General features: G+C 41.2%; 2 protein-coding genes across 2 annotated transcripts in view; both read left to right on the plus strand.

The window, feature by feature from the left end:
- The first annotated feature begins 1,962 nt into the window (after positions 1-1,962).
- LOC139644503 (myeloid-associated differentiation marker homolog) lies at positions 1,963-4,126 on the plus strand. The gene has a single exon (XM_071519874.1). It carries the CDS (start codon positions 2,225-2,227, stop codon positions 3,161-3,163), a length of 939 nt encoding a protein of 312 aa, XP_071375975.1. The 5' UTR covers positions 1,963-2,224; the 3' UTR covers positions 3,164-4,126.
- Positions 4,127-4,223: 97 nt separating this feature from the next.
- Positions 4,224-15,072, plus strand: part of LOC139644500 (testis-expressed protein 2-like) — a 39,485-nt gene continuing 28,636 nt past the window's right edge. The window contains exons 1-2 of the mRNA XM_071519869.1: positions 4,224-4,667; positions 5,203-5,304. The gene's annotated coding sequence lies outside the window, so the exon portion shown is untranslated. The remainder of the gene's footprint in view (positions 4,668-5,202; positions 5,305-15,072) is intronic.

Below are 15,072 nucleotides of genomic sequence, written 5' to 3' on the forward strand. Positions count from 1 at the left end.
AAAACATAAACTTTTGTTTACACCCTTTGAAATGCACTTCATCTAACATCGCTGTTGTCGGGTGAAAACCTTGAATCTCCAAAATGTCAACTTTTCAGGAACTAAGAAAAGCAGCCTAGTTTTCAGCTTGACTGCCCCTTTATTTCTGAGTTCATCCAGTCGGTTTTGAAAGGGTTTCACAAGACAGAGGGTGATAGAACATTCTGTGATCCTTCAGTTGAAGTTAAATGACAATATGCTCACATAACTTACATCAGTTTATTGCTACTTCATATGTGTACTGTTAATTTACATCATAAAGATTTCTGTCAGCCTAAAAAGGTGGATAAACTCTATTCTGAAAATAAAAACGAGGGTAAAGTGAGTTTTTGGTGTGTTTACTCTCCACTGCATCAATGCTCATAATATGAAGATGTTTAATAGTTCACCTTCTGCTGTTGCTCACAGCCTAGTTGTGGCATCCTCCCCTTTGTCTATATTGTACAATAGTCTGGGCCCTCCAGAAAAGTTGTAGTCTGCTTTTCCACCACAGAGAGGCACTGTTTCCCATCGTGCAGAAGTGACTAGAAACCAAACACAGGAACAGTCTCTGACGTGTCAGTGGGCAAGTCTTCACTCTTTTGAGTCAGAAACTCAGGATGTCTCTCTGTGCAAGAATTATTAAATCATTGCTACTTATTAATATATAATACTGTTGGAGTCATTTTAAAGAAATAAAAATTGGTCAAATCAATAACATACTTATTGTGGAAATCAGACGACTGGAAGTATCTGTTGACTACCCAGCTGAACCCTAATGCTGTTGACCTGATGAGGTTATAATTTAAGTTTTATTAACCATTTGACATGAAATGAATGCATAACCCCGACACACACACCACTGTCATGTTTCTGCATTGGCAGGTTACCATTGTTTATCAGCTATCGTCTGTCTTTGTGGAGTGTGTCTTCTCCCTTCTGTCAAAACAGGAGTTTTTGAACTTGAGCTGTGTGACACGGGGGAATTGATGTATCCAGCATCTATTTATAACACAGAGAGCAGGTGAGCCGATACAGGGAGGCAAAGTGATTGTGTGGGATCTTCAGAGGGCTCTTTGTGCTTGTGTAAACACGCACATACACATTGGGAACATACATGCATATGCACTCTGAAAACACGCACACACACAAACATAAACACACACACATTGATCCTATATACATGAAAGGTTTCAAGTCCGTCTGTAGGCGCATACCCACGTATGCACAGATACAAACTCAAAGACACAGATGCATCCATAGGCATGTGCTTCAATGCACATACATTCAGACAATGAACAATGAAAGATTTACAGCTTGCTGTTGGCACCCACACACACAGACAGATGCACTCATTTCCATGCAGGCATTTCAAACACATTTCCAAGTGTTGTCAATTGAAAAGGGAGGTGAGATGTTCTTCACAGAATCAGATCCGTCTCCCCCGAGGGCCGAGCAGATCCATGCTCCACAACCAGCTCCTCTAAACAATGCTTCAATCAGATGATCTACCACATTCAGCATGTCAACAGATCTTGCCCTCATACAAATCCTCCACAGACAGCTTCAAACAGCATGTAAACAACTATTCAGAGAAATCCCTGTGGCCATATTTTATGACTCCATCAGTGAGGTCAAAGGGAACGGGAATTGGGGGAGGTGTAATGGCTGTACAGGAACTTGTTACCATATTAGCCTATTGCTGGTACCCAAGAAAAAGGGAACAACATTTCATGAGAATTGAGGGTGGGAGGAAGATAAGGCTGTTTGCACTTGCTTTTTTATTGTGGTCACCTGCACCTACCTCCACACTGAGACTGAAAGTGCACTGCTGCAACCTCAAAAAGGAAGTGGGCGAGGCCTGTTCTGACAGCGACAGTGCTGCAAAACATTACAAGAGGTACGATTTTGACTCAGGCTTGTATTTGAAAAGGATGACGCATAGGTGATAAGTATAGAGAGAGACATCAGTTAGTATGTGATTTTTTTTTTCATGAAAGCCTGGGGTGTTGCCTGGACTCAGCTCAATATTAGAGGTATATTTGAGTGACGCTATTGCTGTTGGATGAATTTTTCTTTGTTTGTTTTTTGGAGGATTTTCTTTACATTTTTCTGATGAATTAGAGGAACTGAGACAGCTGGTAGGCGACCTAAGCAAATCTTGTCTCTCTTGGGTATTGGATCACTCAGATTCAACGTTGTGACAATGCCTGTGATTGTGCTAGAGGCCAGAGACTTTGCCAGTCCCCTTTTCCTGGTGCGGACATGGGCTCTCTTATCTGGCTGCCTCACTTTCAGCCTGGTGGCCTCCCTGGAAACCTCCGAGTTACACGGGACGCCATTTCCCCACCACCACCATCTCGGCACCTTCAGGGTCTCCTGCATGTTCACGTGGTGCTTCTTCTTCATCCTCACCCTCCTGATCCACGTTCTCAACGTCATCCAGTTCCACAGCCTCATCCCCATATCCTGGAAGAACCTGATCGTGACAGTAGCGGCCTTAGGCGCACTGATGTGTCTCAGTGCTTCTGTGGTTTTCCCTTGGCTCGTCATGGATCTCAGCCAGGTCTCGCCGCGCCCCGTGGCTGCCGCAGTGGCCTCGTGCCTCACCTTCCTGGCCTATGCCTCTGAGTCCTACGTGATCCGCACGCAGGCCCAAGAGCAGCGGGGCTACATGGGCAGCATGCCCGGCCTCCTCAAGATACTCCAGCTGTGGGGAGGCTGTCAGATGATTCCCCTGCTTGTGGAGGCGGTCCATGGATTCTCAGCGGGAGAAGACGGAGGACAGCCCAGTGGAGTACAGGGCTGGAAACTGTGGGTGTCAGGGGCGTCATACATCCTCTGTGTCCTCATGTCCCTCGGCACAGTCGTGGTGATATTAGGCGACTGTGCCGGGCGATGTCTCCTACCCTTTGACAAACTTTTGGCTGGCTTCAGTCTGTTTGGGGTGTTGCTCTACATGGTTGCCACGGTGATTTGTTTTACCAAGGTAATGCAACTTAAGAAACCTGAACATAACTTCACTCACATTGGGGAGACACAGCTGGTTGTCATGGAAACGGTGATCGCCAGTATTACACTGTTAGCCTATACAGTGGACCTTGCCTTCTCTATTAAACTACTGTGTGACAGGAGTCATGCGTGAGCTGACGCAATCAAGTTCAACGCATGTAAAGTTCAAATCCACCCTGTGCAGTCCTGAAATGTTAGTGGGAAAATCATGTCTTTGCCAAGTATGTAAAAGGTGAATTGAATGGCTGTTTTTGGTATAAATCATTGATGTGTAAAAAAATTCAAAATGCTGACACAATCAGATTTTTAAATACCAAAATAATAGCCTATAAATTGTATGGTGTTAAATTGATCCGCATGATTGCAGTATATTGCATTTATGACGAGTGGTGTTTTACAAGAGGGATTTATTTTTCAATGACGTGTGAAAATTTTACAACTGACATTTATGGTGCAGTGCACATGTCACCACACACAACCTCCAGACCTAGTTTAGGTGGCAACTGTATTGAACAATAAGAAACAGCATCCTTTGTGGCCATAAGCATATAGGCTACCACGGTAATATGGTATATGTACAGTAGTGATAGTCCCAAGTACAATGGATTCATCATTGATGTTGAGAATATCAACTGTTGATTGTGGACGTACTTCAGAATGCAAACTATGATACAAGAGGTGAAGAGCAATGAAGAAAATGTTGTAGTCTTCTCACTGCAAATTCATGATCATTTTTAATCTCATTTTATATGTTTCAGATTATACACTTAATTATTGAAAGTAAGGTAGAGCGTGTTGGACACAAATTCATGGAGTTTAACAGTTACCATTCATTTACACTAGATGGCAACACTTTCATTACCATGCAACTCTATTCAGATCACAGGATTGGACTTCAAATGAAGAATACAATGAATGTTTTTGTACAGCAAAACACGTATTTGGTCTCATCAATGTTTTATTGTACATGTCCAATTTCTATCCAGAAAAAAAACACATGTGACCTCAGTTTAATCAAGTGGGATTACGACAAATTAGTCGTGGTCATGTCATGGTATGCAACACTTTGAATATTAGCCACATTGATAATTACGGAAAAAACACCCTCTTCTAGTTTTTGTTGGTTGGTTTGTCAAAAAGGCATCCTATTGCAGTTTACCATTAACACTATAGAGGTAGGGTTCATGCCTCACTAAGGTTTTGAGACCCAACTGACTTTTGTCTAACTTTTCCTTTAACTTGCATCGATTAGCAACGAAAACATGGCGAAGACTGTAATGTCTTATTTACATTTTTACACTTTACCTTCTCACATCTGCCCCATCTGCTCTAGGCCTACTACGCAATCCTAATGATAAATCGATCGTCAAAGCTCGACCGCACGGCGAGTCACTTATCCCACTGATCGGTTTCGATTACTTTGGCCTTGGGAGACTCCAACGTTTTTTTTTCTTTCAGGAACTGTGAATCCAGTTAGTCAGTTGTCAACAGGCTGAGCGAGAAAACGGGCAGTTGAAACAACTTCGTACGTGGAACTGATAACACAACGTTACGTTACCGTATTGTCCATAAACCGTCTTCATTTACCGGACGTTCAATCCTGTTCGGTCTACCAATAATGAAGTTCCTCGGACACGGTAGGCTTTCTCTCTTTTTTTAAACAGCCGAGGATCTGTGAGTTTGGTGATATCAGCTCGAACAGCACGGTCTTTTAAAGAGACTTGTGTTTCAGTTCTTTGTTGCCTTTTTGTATCAACCATTGCTATGTAATATGAAGTAAGATTTGAACAAATGAGGGCAGAAAAGTGTAGTACAAGATGTCAGTTAACGTTATTACCTCCCTTGTTATCTTTCCTGCATCACAAGATAGGCTGGTTTGCCTAACGTTAATACTGTTTACATTACCAAAGATAGACAGGTCTTCCTTCAGACCACAGATAAGTTAACATTAACACCTTAACAACCTTAACACCTTACATTAATGAAATAGATTTTTAATATATTGTTACTTGGTTAAGTTACCACAATGAAGTACACAACTTCGTTATAGGCAACCAATCCTCTGAGCTAGCCACAAACAAATACGTTACTGTTAAATTTACATGGTCACATTCTTAATGTTTGTGTTTTCGTGACTTCAATGAATTTGCATTTTCTGTATGTTCTTCTCAGAAAACCCCTGAGCACTATGGACATGTGAAACTTGACTCTGCAGTACGTTGCCAAAGGCAGATGCAAGTCCCAGGCTGGACTGAATGGCACTGAGGATACGAGGTAAGCACTTTGCCAGTAAATTTGAACTCATTATTGATCCGTTTCCTGAGCTACAAATGACCTTACTGAGGGCAAAGACCAGAGGGAGAGGAGGGAGGCAGCAAACATAGCTCTGGATAATGAAGATCAAGGCAACAATCCACAAACATCAATGTACAATAGGTACTCAAGTACCCCCCAAAAAACCCAAGGACATGCTTGTCCATATCAAGTGAGATTTCTTACCTGGATTAACACAGTCAGACAGCCTTCCAGATTACAGATTATTCAGTGAGTCATTATAGATATCAAATGCATATGATAACTGTAAAATATAAGTTTGCCATCAATTTACCAGTGACGCTGTTGTGTAATATGTTTGAGAATATAAGACGTATGCGTAGGCTAAATGATAATTTCATCAAAAACAACCTGCAGTGGCACTAGACTTGAAGCCATTGGAGATGGTTCTCATATCTGAATATCCTTGGTATTAGGTGAGTGACTTCTCAATGCCATTCAGGAACGCCATTAAATTCAAGACCTTGAAAGAGAGTAGAGACTTGTTGTGTATTCAAACAGACTCCTAATATAGGCCCAGGCTATCCCCTGAAATGTTGGTGGTAAAAGTCAATAGTAATGAGGTGTTTTGCAGGTTTCTTTGCACAAATTGACCTCAAGGTAGATTTAAATGTCGAGTAACTGGCTGTGCTAGGTTGGTGTGCCTGATAATCTCCTCCCATTGATCTCGTGTAGGCGGTGTGTAACAGTTTTCCATGTGTTTTGTTATTTTAATTATATATTTTTTGGCATTTAGCTGATGCGCTTATCCAGAGAAACATGCAAGTATGCTGGTAGGAGTTCAATCTCTTGCTCAAGGGTGTTTCAACAGGTCATGTGGCAACATTTTGATGTAGGACTGTCTCTCTACCCATCAGGCCACCCGGCTGCCCCTGCAAAAAGCTTATATTGAGCTAGACAGGACTCAAACCTAGAATCTTTGGAACAGGCATGATATCCATGGGGCCTAAATCATGTGATTATGATTTATTGATCACAAAATCTGTTATGGGGTGTGAAGGGATCCACAACCCAATACCTCCAGGCCATGGCCCAGCCCATGCTTTACATTCTGGCTCTACTGGTCCCTTGGCTCTCCCAATTCCCTGCGCCAGCTGGGTCATCACTCCACCCAGCCTCGGCTCTTCTCCATCCTGGCTCTCTAATGGTGGAATGACCTTTCCACTCCAGTCACTTCCCATCTTCTGTCACAGGCTGAAAAGTCATCTTTTCAAGAAGTACCTCATGACTTCTCCCCACTGAATCATTTGCCCTCTCATCTACAAACCCTAATTGCTCTCTAAATTTCCCTTCTCCTTATCCTCACAATAATGTCTTTCATGATCATTCTAGGATCACCAGAATATTGCCAAGGCACTATAGCCTCCACCCTTGCTGTCCTACAGTATTGTCTTTGTAATCTCATTGTGCTGTGGACAGGAGCACCAGCTAAACGCCTAAAATGCAATTGATATCCCAGTTGGAGAGTCTTGCCTAGTTCAGGTGTGTTAATTCTCAGTATCACCTCTCACCTTGGTAACTGTAGGTAAGTTAACAAGTTAATGATCCACAGCTAATCGTGGTGCAACTTTCAGATTTGCATAAAACATGATGGAGACCTTGTGGAGTGTGTGTAGACTGAAGCATGATGTGTACCAAAGTTAGGCTTCACCACAGTATCTTTCTTATTTCAGTTCTGAAAGAAAAAGACCATTGTAAAGCCTAGGCTACATAGAACATAGACTACATTCCTGTTTGTTTACCTCAGTGTGCAGTGGAAGGGGAAGAGAGACTTTAGATCTGCACTGAATTATGCATATTTAGGTAGGCATAAAGGGCCAACACTATTCTAATTTTGAAGTTATTTTTTATTTAGCATGAGTTTGGTGATGTATGGTTTGTGACAGTTGTGTCATGAAAACAATGAAAATAAAATTTGATAAACTTGTTTACATACATCCAAAACACCAACCTGGAATGTGATTACATGGTCCTCTTATCCTGCATTGAAGCATTGTGTTCCTGAAATTATCCTACAGTTTTAATCCTTTGGTAGTGACATTCCAAGAGGTCACGTTAAACCTAAAAAGATGATACTGTTTAGATGAGAATACATGAAATCAACATGGCAACATGTGAACGGTCAATTCCAAGAAATCTTGCCATATTCATGTGACAGAAATTTAAGTTGAAATGAAACATAAGAATATTTTTTCAACAATACCTAATACATTCACATTGGAGATTCATAAGGTCCTGAAATCGGTTGGTTAATCTCAATTTAGGTTCTAAAGCCTGAACATATTGGCAAGAACCTGATGTGAGTTGGATTAATGGGCGGGGGGGCGTGATTGGATATAGTCCATGTGTCATCATGTGGTCATCTTGGGCCCAGGCCTAGTTAAGATTGCCAAACAAAAGCCACAGATAGACTTTTTTCACTGCTCTGTGACATCTTGTGCGCTTAAGTCTCATGTTAAAAAGGGTGAGTAAGGGAGGAAGGTGTAGGTTTCGGCAGAGAAAGGAAAAGCAAAACAAGATTCTAACACCTGTGAGAGACTGGAGGAGGCTTAGGTTTTGAACAGCAGGTGCAGCGAAGGGAGATGTCACACTTCTATGTCTCTCGGCAGCACAGCCGGTGGCATATCAAAATGATTTTGAGAGGATCAGGCCTTCATTTCCTTTCTGTGAAACTGTGTTCAAAGTAAACGTGTGGTTAGCCCCCGGTATCCGTGGTGACTGTTAACCATGACCACATGAAACCACCAGTGGTCAAAGTCAGTGGATCTCACGTTTATGTAGGTTGAAAATCTTAAGACTTCACACGAGAAAAGCACACTCACTGGTCACACACTAACTGGTTTGAGTTCAGCCTATATACAGCATGTCTTGTAATTGCTTTAGAAGCCACTGTTGGCTGTTTTTGCAGTACAGTAAAACAAGTGTTGGTTGTACTACTTTTTATCTATGCACTACAGAGTTTTTTCTGAAGAATTCAATACTCAAATGAAGTGTGTTGTGTTCAGCTAGTACTGTGAGACAAGGAACATGTGCTGCTTATCATGCTCTGAGTTGGCCTACACCCCTGTTGACTGTACACCTGTTCATAGCCCTGACTCATTTCTTGGCCTTCCAAGTTCTCGCCGGGTCTAGCCTATTTTTATACAACTGGGAGTATTTATTTTGCAATTTTGGTCAAGGCTCAGTGATAGCTTTGGCCTTTCAGCCCTTTTCTGAGGCTATTGAGTCTGGTGTTTCCGTAGTATTCAGTTGAGCTGTAGAAAGTTTGGCAAAAAGCCATGTTGCAGTGATGATGGTGGAGAAATATTTTCTCTAAACTGATAAGACAAAGAAATTGTCAAAAAATAACTTGGACTGAGGTTTCTGGAATTAACTCAACATTCATCGACATTTATCTTACATTCATGACCACACTTTTTCTTGGCTGAACATTTATCTTCTCTTTCACAGTGATCCTCTGTAATTCCAGTTTACCACATGAGGCCATTTAATTTACTTGGCTATTAGATGTTGCTTAGGAATAGGACATTATTTTTCCATTGTAATTCTCATTTCAAATCTGGAATGTGATCCAGACAGACAAGATAAGAAACTCTTGGTTAAGCCTAGCTGAGTTCCTCGTCTGTAGTATGCTAATATTATTAGGTCTATGGCTCTTAAACATGTCATCATTACTTTCAGGCTCCTGACACAGGGCTTACGTGGATTACAACCAGTACTTAACAACATGGCTTTTTATGTAATTATCAAGAGGTGTTGAGTGCTCCAGGTTATTAGGCCCACTGTTAAATTATCTTTCTTGCCATACACCCTTACACACGTTTCTGTGTACAGAGCCTTAAGAAATTTGCTTTGCTTCTGAAGTGATTGCCATCCTTGATGCACTAGGTGATGGTCTTTCTCCATAAAAGTTGGTCCAACTTGATAAAAAAGAGGGTAGACATTTAAAGCAATGCAAAATCATTACACCTAGGTCCTGTCACATGAGTATGTGTTGTGGAGGCGTTCCAAACTGTAGTGTTTATCAGAGCAATGTCCAGGGTTTTTAGGGATGTGTGATCTTTCCTGAATTCCACACTGGGGTGTGTCTTTGTGGATTTCTGCCAGTAGATCCCTTCACAACTGTGATGATGAAGAGCCATTGCCTTGTCAGAAGCACATTGTGCACAAGCCAGTGCAACACATACGTACAAAGCCAAGATGTTTTTCACTGGTAAATAACTGTACCACTCTGGCTGTGTTGACATTATCTTCATCAGTTTGACATGTCTATAATAAGGGTAGGACAGCTACCATTCAGGGTTGAAGACATTTGTAAGCCTTCTGTTTCGTCACTAAGCGATGCTTCTACTGAGATTCCTCCTCACCGGTTCAGGTGTCAGAAGATATCAGTGTTCATGCAGACAGGTGCTGCTCCCTCTCCCATGCCACTACTGAAATAATGACCATTACTGAGGCGTCAGGAGAACGTGTCAACCTGCCAGCCAGCAGCGATTACAGGCCTGTTTCAGGTACTGTCTCCATTGTTTGTTGACAGTACCGTTCATCTTGCTACCACCGTCATAATAATCACTTGTTTACGGAGGAAAGAGACAGAGGAGAGAGAGGTGGTGGGAACACGTATAAATATAGCCCGTCTATAAATATTTCTTCAGAGTTACCGTTTCTCATTTGAAACTGAGGCAGTTTTCACAAAGCTACAGTATGTTCACAGGCAGCATTTAAGTTGAGAGCCAAAAAGCTGGCGAAAATAGAGATGTCTGAACATCAGAGAATTCAGCTGTTTTAATTTGAGCCGTGAGGAGCAGTGCAGCTATCTTTGATTGGATTACAGCCGTTCCTTTAGCAATTCAAGCAGGCCTTCACCATGGGCTACATGATTAGTCTGAAATACAATGATGTAACTGCATTTCAATCTCTCATGAATCACTATTGATTATAATATAGACATTACAGTTTGGTTGAACTGCTTTTTGCCGATTTCTGCTTTGTACAGCATTATTAACAATTGCAAACCTTACAGTAGTCCAGACTTTCAACTGAGTTTCCGTTTGGCTTTACCTTTGGCCAGGGGTGCACAGTTATTGCTAAAATCCTAAAAAAAAATCCTGATTATTTTGCTAGATAGGCCTATGTTAATCAAAAGTCTTACTCACCATGATTTGTTTTGATGATGAAAATACTTTTTGCATCTTATATCAACAGCTTGACTAATATAAAATTGCACTTTACGATTACAATTAATTGTGTAATACGTTATTCCTAGATTTTGTTTTATTCCCCCTATTTCCCATTGGGAGGTAGATTTTCATCAGTGTTTGATGTCTCATGGTTGCTTTTGATGTCTGCTGTCATGGAACGTTATTGAGTGGCAGGAAAATTTAATTTCTCTAGACAGATAAGACAGATAGTCAAAGATGTGAATGTCGTCAGCAAAGTACAGAAAGAAAAAAAAAATAGACTGGATTCTACAGAGAAAAGAACTCTTACAGGTTCATTCTGCTGTGGCAGCAGCAAAGTTCATGTGATTGTGCCTCTGCTCATGCTGCCTCTGCATTTCTGTTTCATTGTGTGCAATTAATGAGTGTATGTTGTAATATGTTGATGTTAGCCAAGTATTGGAAGTCATTTGAGGAAACAGAAGAGTCTTTGTTGAGGGATAGCAGGAAGTCGAAGCCCATTGCTCCCCTGGGTTCTACCAGATGTGGCTAGCTGGGACAGATGGCTACCCCAAAGGCCTGGATGCAGACTACAGCTTGGCATAGCATTCACATGTTGGGTAAAAGGCTTAGTGCTACTGTGCCCTGTTTTTGGAGTTAGGTGGAATAAATCTTTTGTTACCTACAAGCCCATTAGTATACCTGCCAGGTGTTTTCATTATCCGAAATTGCAGCTAGGTCAAAGCAGAAACAGTCTTGCCCCATCGTCGCTGTGTTGATAAAGATCAGAAGTATGGAATGAGAGCGCCTTCATATGCTTCAAAAAGTTTGTGTGTGATTCACAGTTAGAAGCAGAAACTCAATAAACCATTTAACTGCCTAGCTTGTAAAATGAACAGTGAGATACGTATTCAATTTAGAGTTATGTAAAACATTGCTCCAGAATTCTAAACCAACCGGTCTAAACTAGGCCAAGGCCTTATCAAAAGAGGGCTGTTTTGTCTTGATAGTCTGTAAGCTAAAACAGGTTTACCTGTGGATGACCTCCTGTGTTCAATAGCAACACTGAGCGGACTTGACTCTCCTTTGTTCCTCCAACCAGTGTCTTGGTCTAACAGGAAGTACATGCAACTAGCTGGTCTCTAATGTTATTATAAAGTAGTTCACTAAAACCAATTGTTAGAATAGCCATGAAAAATATTTTAGTAAAATTAAATAAAATAAAACAACAATGAACATCAACAGGAATTAAAATGTCTGCTTTCAACACTAAAAATATTACATTTTTAGGTTTAATCTTTAGTCTTTTTAGGTTTAGTCTTTAGTCCATTGGAAAACAAACTAAAACTCATCTTTTATGAAAAATAAAACTGCAAACAAACACCACCTCAAAATTGACAATTTATACGGAAATGGAAGTCAGATTTCAAATAAAATAAAAATAAAGACTGATGCGAGTTTTACAACTATAAACCTGCTGCTAACATGTGTGTCTAGCTGTCTGCGTTAAGGTTGCCTGAGCCTGCCTCTGTAAATGGAGCAGAGAGGCAGATCGCTGAGCTTCCATATCACAGTTTTGTCACTGCTGTAGCCATGTAGTTCATTCAAATATAATGAGGCCTTGTTGACGAGGTTAAGCAGTTAAGTGAGCAGTGCATTATTTAACATGAACAACGTCAGGGTCAGTGAACTAACTTGGCTTGAAAGAGGCCTGACCTAACAGGGTTTCACTGTATTCAGAAACACAAGGCTTCTATGTTTATAAAAATCTCAACAAATAAGAGGAGCAGGTTGTTTTGGCCTTGTAAACTTGTACATTGTACTTGTACTCACATATGAATTGGGGTTGTTAAAAACTAGGGTCAATGATCTATGAAAGGCTAGTGTTAAGTCTCTCTGTCTCTGTCTTTTTCTGTTTCTGTCTTTCTCTCCCTTTCTATCTGTTGGTCCCTTAATACAGATCTAATTTTAATTCTCTCCTGTTGTCACATAAACACACACACGCAGACACTGTGTGTTGCCCTGGTATTCTGCAACAAGTGCCCTAGTCTTGGTGGGCACACTCTCAGTCACATGCTTTCCACAAGCCAGTCCTGTCTCACTGTTGTGATCCACAACAAACTGAGCCATCGCTGTCAGTATTTGAGCGATCTAACTATCTTGGCAGCCATTTGAAAACAAGTGCTGTCTTTTCCAAATCTGACAACATAACAGCTTTGTCATCGGAGTGCTTGAATGTGGGTGAAAAAGGGGAACAGACTGTTTTCTTGTATCCAGTCATTTCTTATATCCATAGTTGGGAAAGGCAGCTATCCTCTGACTAGAAATGTTTAGCTAAAAGACACAGGGCTTTGTTTTATACATCTGGTTAGCGTTTTGCTTTTACCAGCATGCATATTCTGATTTAAATGGCCCTGATGCTATTTAGGGTGAGAATCTACATTGAAACCTCCCTTGAGTGTTACAGGAAAGGGCGTGGATGAGATGCCGTCAGGATTATCAAGTTGGACACTTCCTATGACAGATTTGTGTCTCTGTGACCGGTATCAGTGTCAGCTGTATTCTGAAGATGAATGGTTTCACTTCTTAAAGGATAGTGTGCATCATAAGTCCTTAGTTGTCAAAATGACACTTTTGCTGACTGGATACACTACATTTTAAATGCTGAATAATTAACTGAGATCTTTTTTTTTTCCAAGATGTATGTAACATTCTGGAAATAAACTCTTCAAATACAGAGATTAGTAGAGTCCAAAAGGAAGATGTAAAACGAGCACAACCACCATAGATCCTGGCTTGAGAGTCATGATCATTTGCGCTGCTCTGATCCTGTCACCTCAACAGGTTATTTTTACTGTGCTAGTTAGCACTCTGGTTTTTACACTGGCTGTTGTGTTAAAACACACACAAACACACACACACACACCATTCACAGACTCTTTTCTTACTCTTTTCGTTAAAAAGAACCACACAAACCAACAGAGACAATGAGTGTTCACCAAGAAGGCTGTTACAGGCAAGGGTGTGTGTGTGTGTATACTGTATGTGCACACACATTACACACGTTTGTCACTATAGGCATATGTTTTGGCACTGTTGTAAAACTGTTAGTTTCAGACAGCATTGTGTATTCAGGTGTTACTCTATGTGGGTCGCACCTCAGATTTTATTATCGTTTGCCATTCTCATTGTTTGTGCCCTATCCACTGTCCCAGTTTGAGAGAATAGACTTGCTCTCTAACATAATACTGTTGTCGGACAGAAACCTTATATCTCCAAAAGGTATGTTAATCAGGAATTTAGAAAGGGCTGGATATTTTCTCATTGACAGCCATGCTTTTTTGAAATTATACAATGGTTTGATGGGCCGAAGATTTTTTACCAGACAGTATAATGAGAGATGCCTGAGCAAAGTAGAATAGTATCTTCAACAGCAGCCATACAAGGTAAAACTGGCACATTGTCCTTCCACGAACCTAATCATATTTTATCGACACGTTATATAGGTTATCTTGTTTCCATGGCAAAGTGCGCTCCACTTGGCGGAGGGAGACAGTGAGACAGTTGATACCCGTGATGATCTCACTGCCCAACATTTCTCTCCCCGCCCGTCCCACCAGTTTTTCTGCATACTTAGAACAGTTTCTGTTCTATTGTGCTGCTGTTGTTTTTTCTCCAGAGCCTGAAATCAGGAAGGGGTTTGAGAAATGCATTAACTAGCCTATATGCCCTCAGTCACGCTGTTATTCCATCACTCAATGCACACACACACTCACACACGCTCATATTGGTCTCAGCTAATGCAGTTAGCCTCAGTGAGAGCTAGCACACTGGTCTGCTCACATTTCTATTCAGCTGCCGCCTTTTGCGTCTGTGTGTGTGTGTGTGTGTGTGTGTGTGTGTGTGTGAGAGAGAGAGAGAGAGAGAAACAGAGAGAGAGGTATTAACACAAAGGCAGGTTACATACTAGCAGGCTTGCATCCACAATGTTGTATAATAGGAAAGATTATTACCATCCATTTTCTATTTATCCTCCAGTTAAAGCACACAAGGGTCCTGACTACATTGTTCAAAGAGAATTCAATACATATTACATCTTGAAAAGCACAAAAAGGCACAGAGAATTAGACATGAGAGCTTTCATTTCTCCCACCTCAACACGTCATATAGCCTGAGTGTTATCTTAAACACTGTAGTAAATTTGCTTTTTAATAGCAATCCGGAAAAAGGGGGGCATATTCCTTAGGCAACCATTAGATGTGTGTAAATTGTCGTTGCCTGTGGGGCCGTCAGCAGTTAGCTAGCTGCAGTGTCGGCAGTAGCATTAATGTGAGCACTGGGCTGTGAGAAACACACTTTGCAAGTCATTAGCTACAGCGTGTAAGCATGGGGAAGGCCATTACTACTGTAAATAAACAGCAGGATATAGGGTGGGATTACTTCTGATCCCTGACTAGGCAACCTGGAACAGGTATACTGGTCTGGGATTTCATAATGTCTTCCACAGGGAAATGTGTGTCATGTTAGTCATACACAATAGCAGGGACAA

This window comes from Centroberyx affinis, unplaced genomic scaffold, assembly GCF_046629955.1.
Source record: "Centroberyx affinis isolate AG114_WGS23_722 - 3 ecotype Tasmania unplaced genomic scaffold, CSIRO-AGI_Caff_v1 ptg000746l_1, whole genome shotgun sequence".
NCBI lineage: Eukaryota > Metazoa > Chordata > Actinopteri > Beryciformes > Berycidae > Centroberyx > Centroberyx affinis.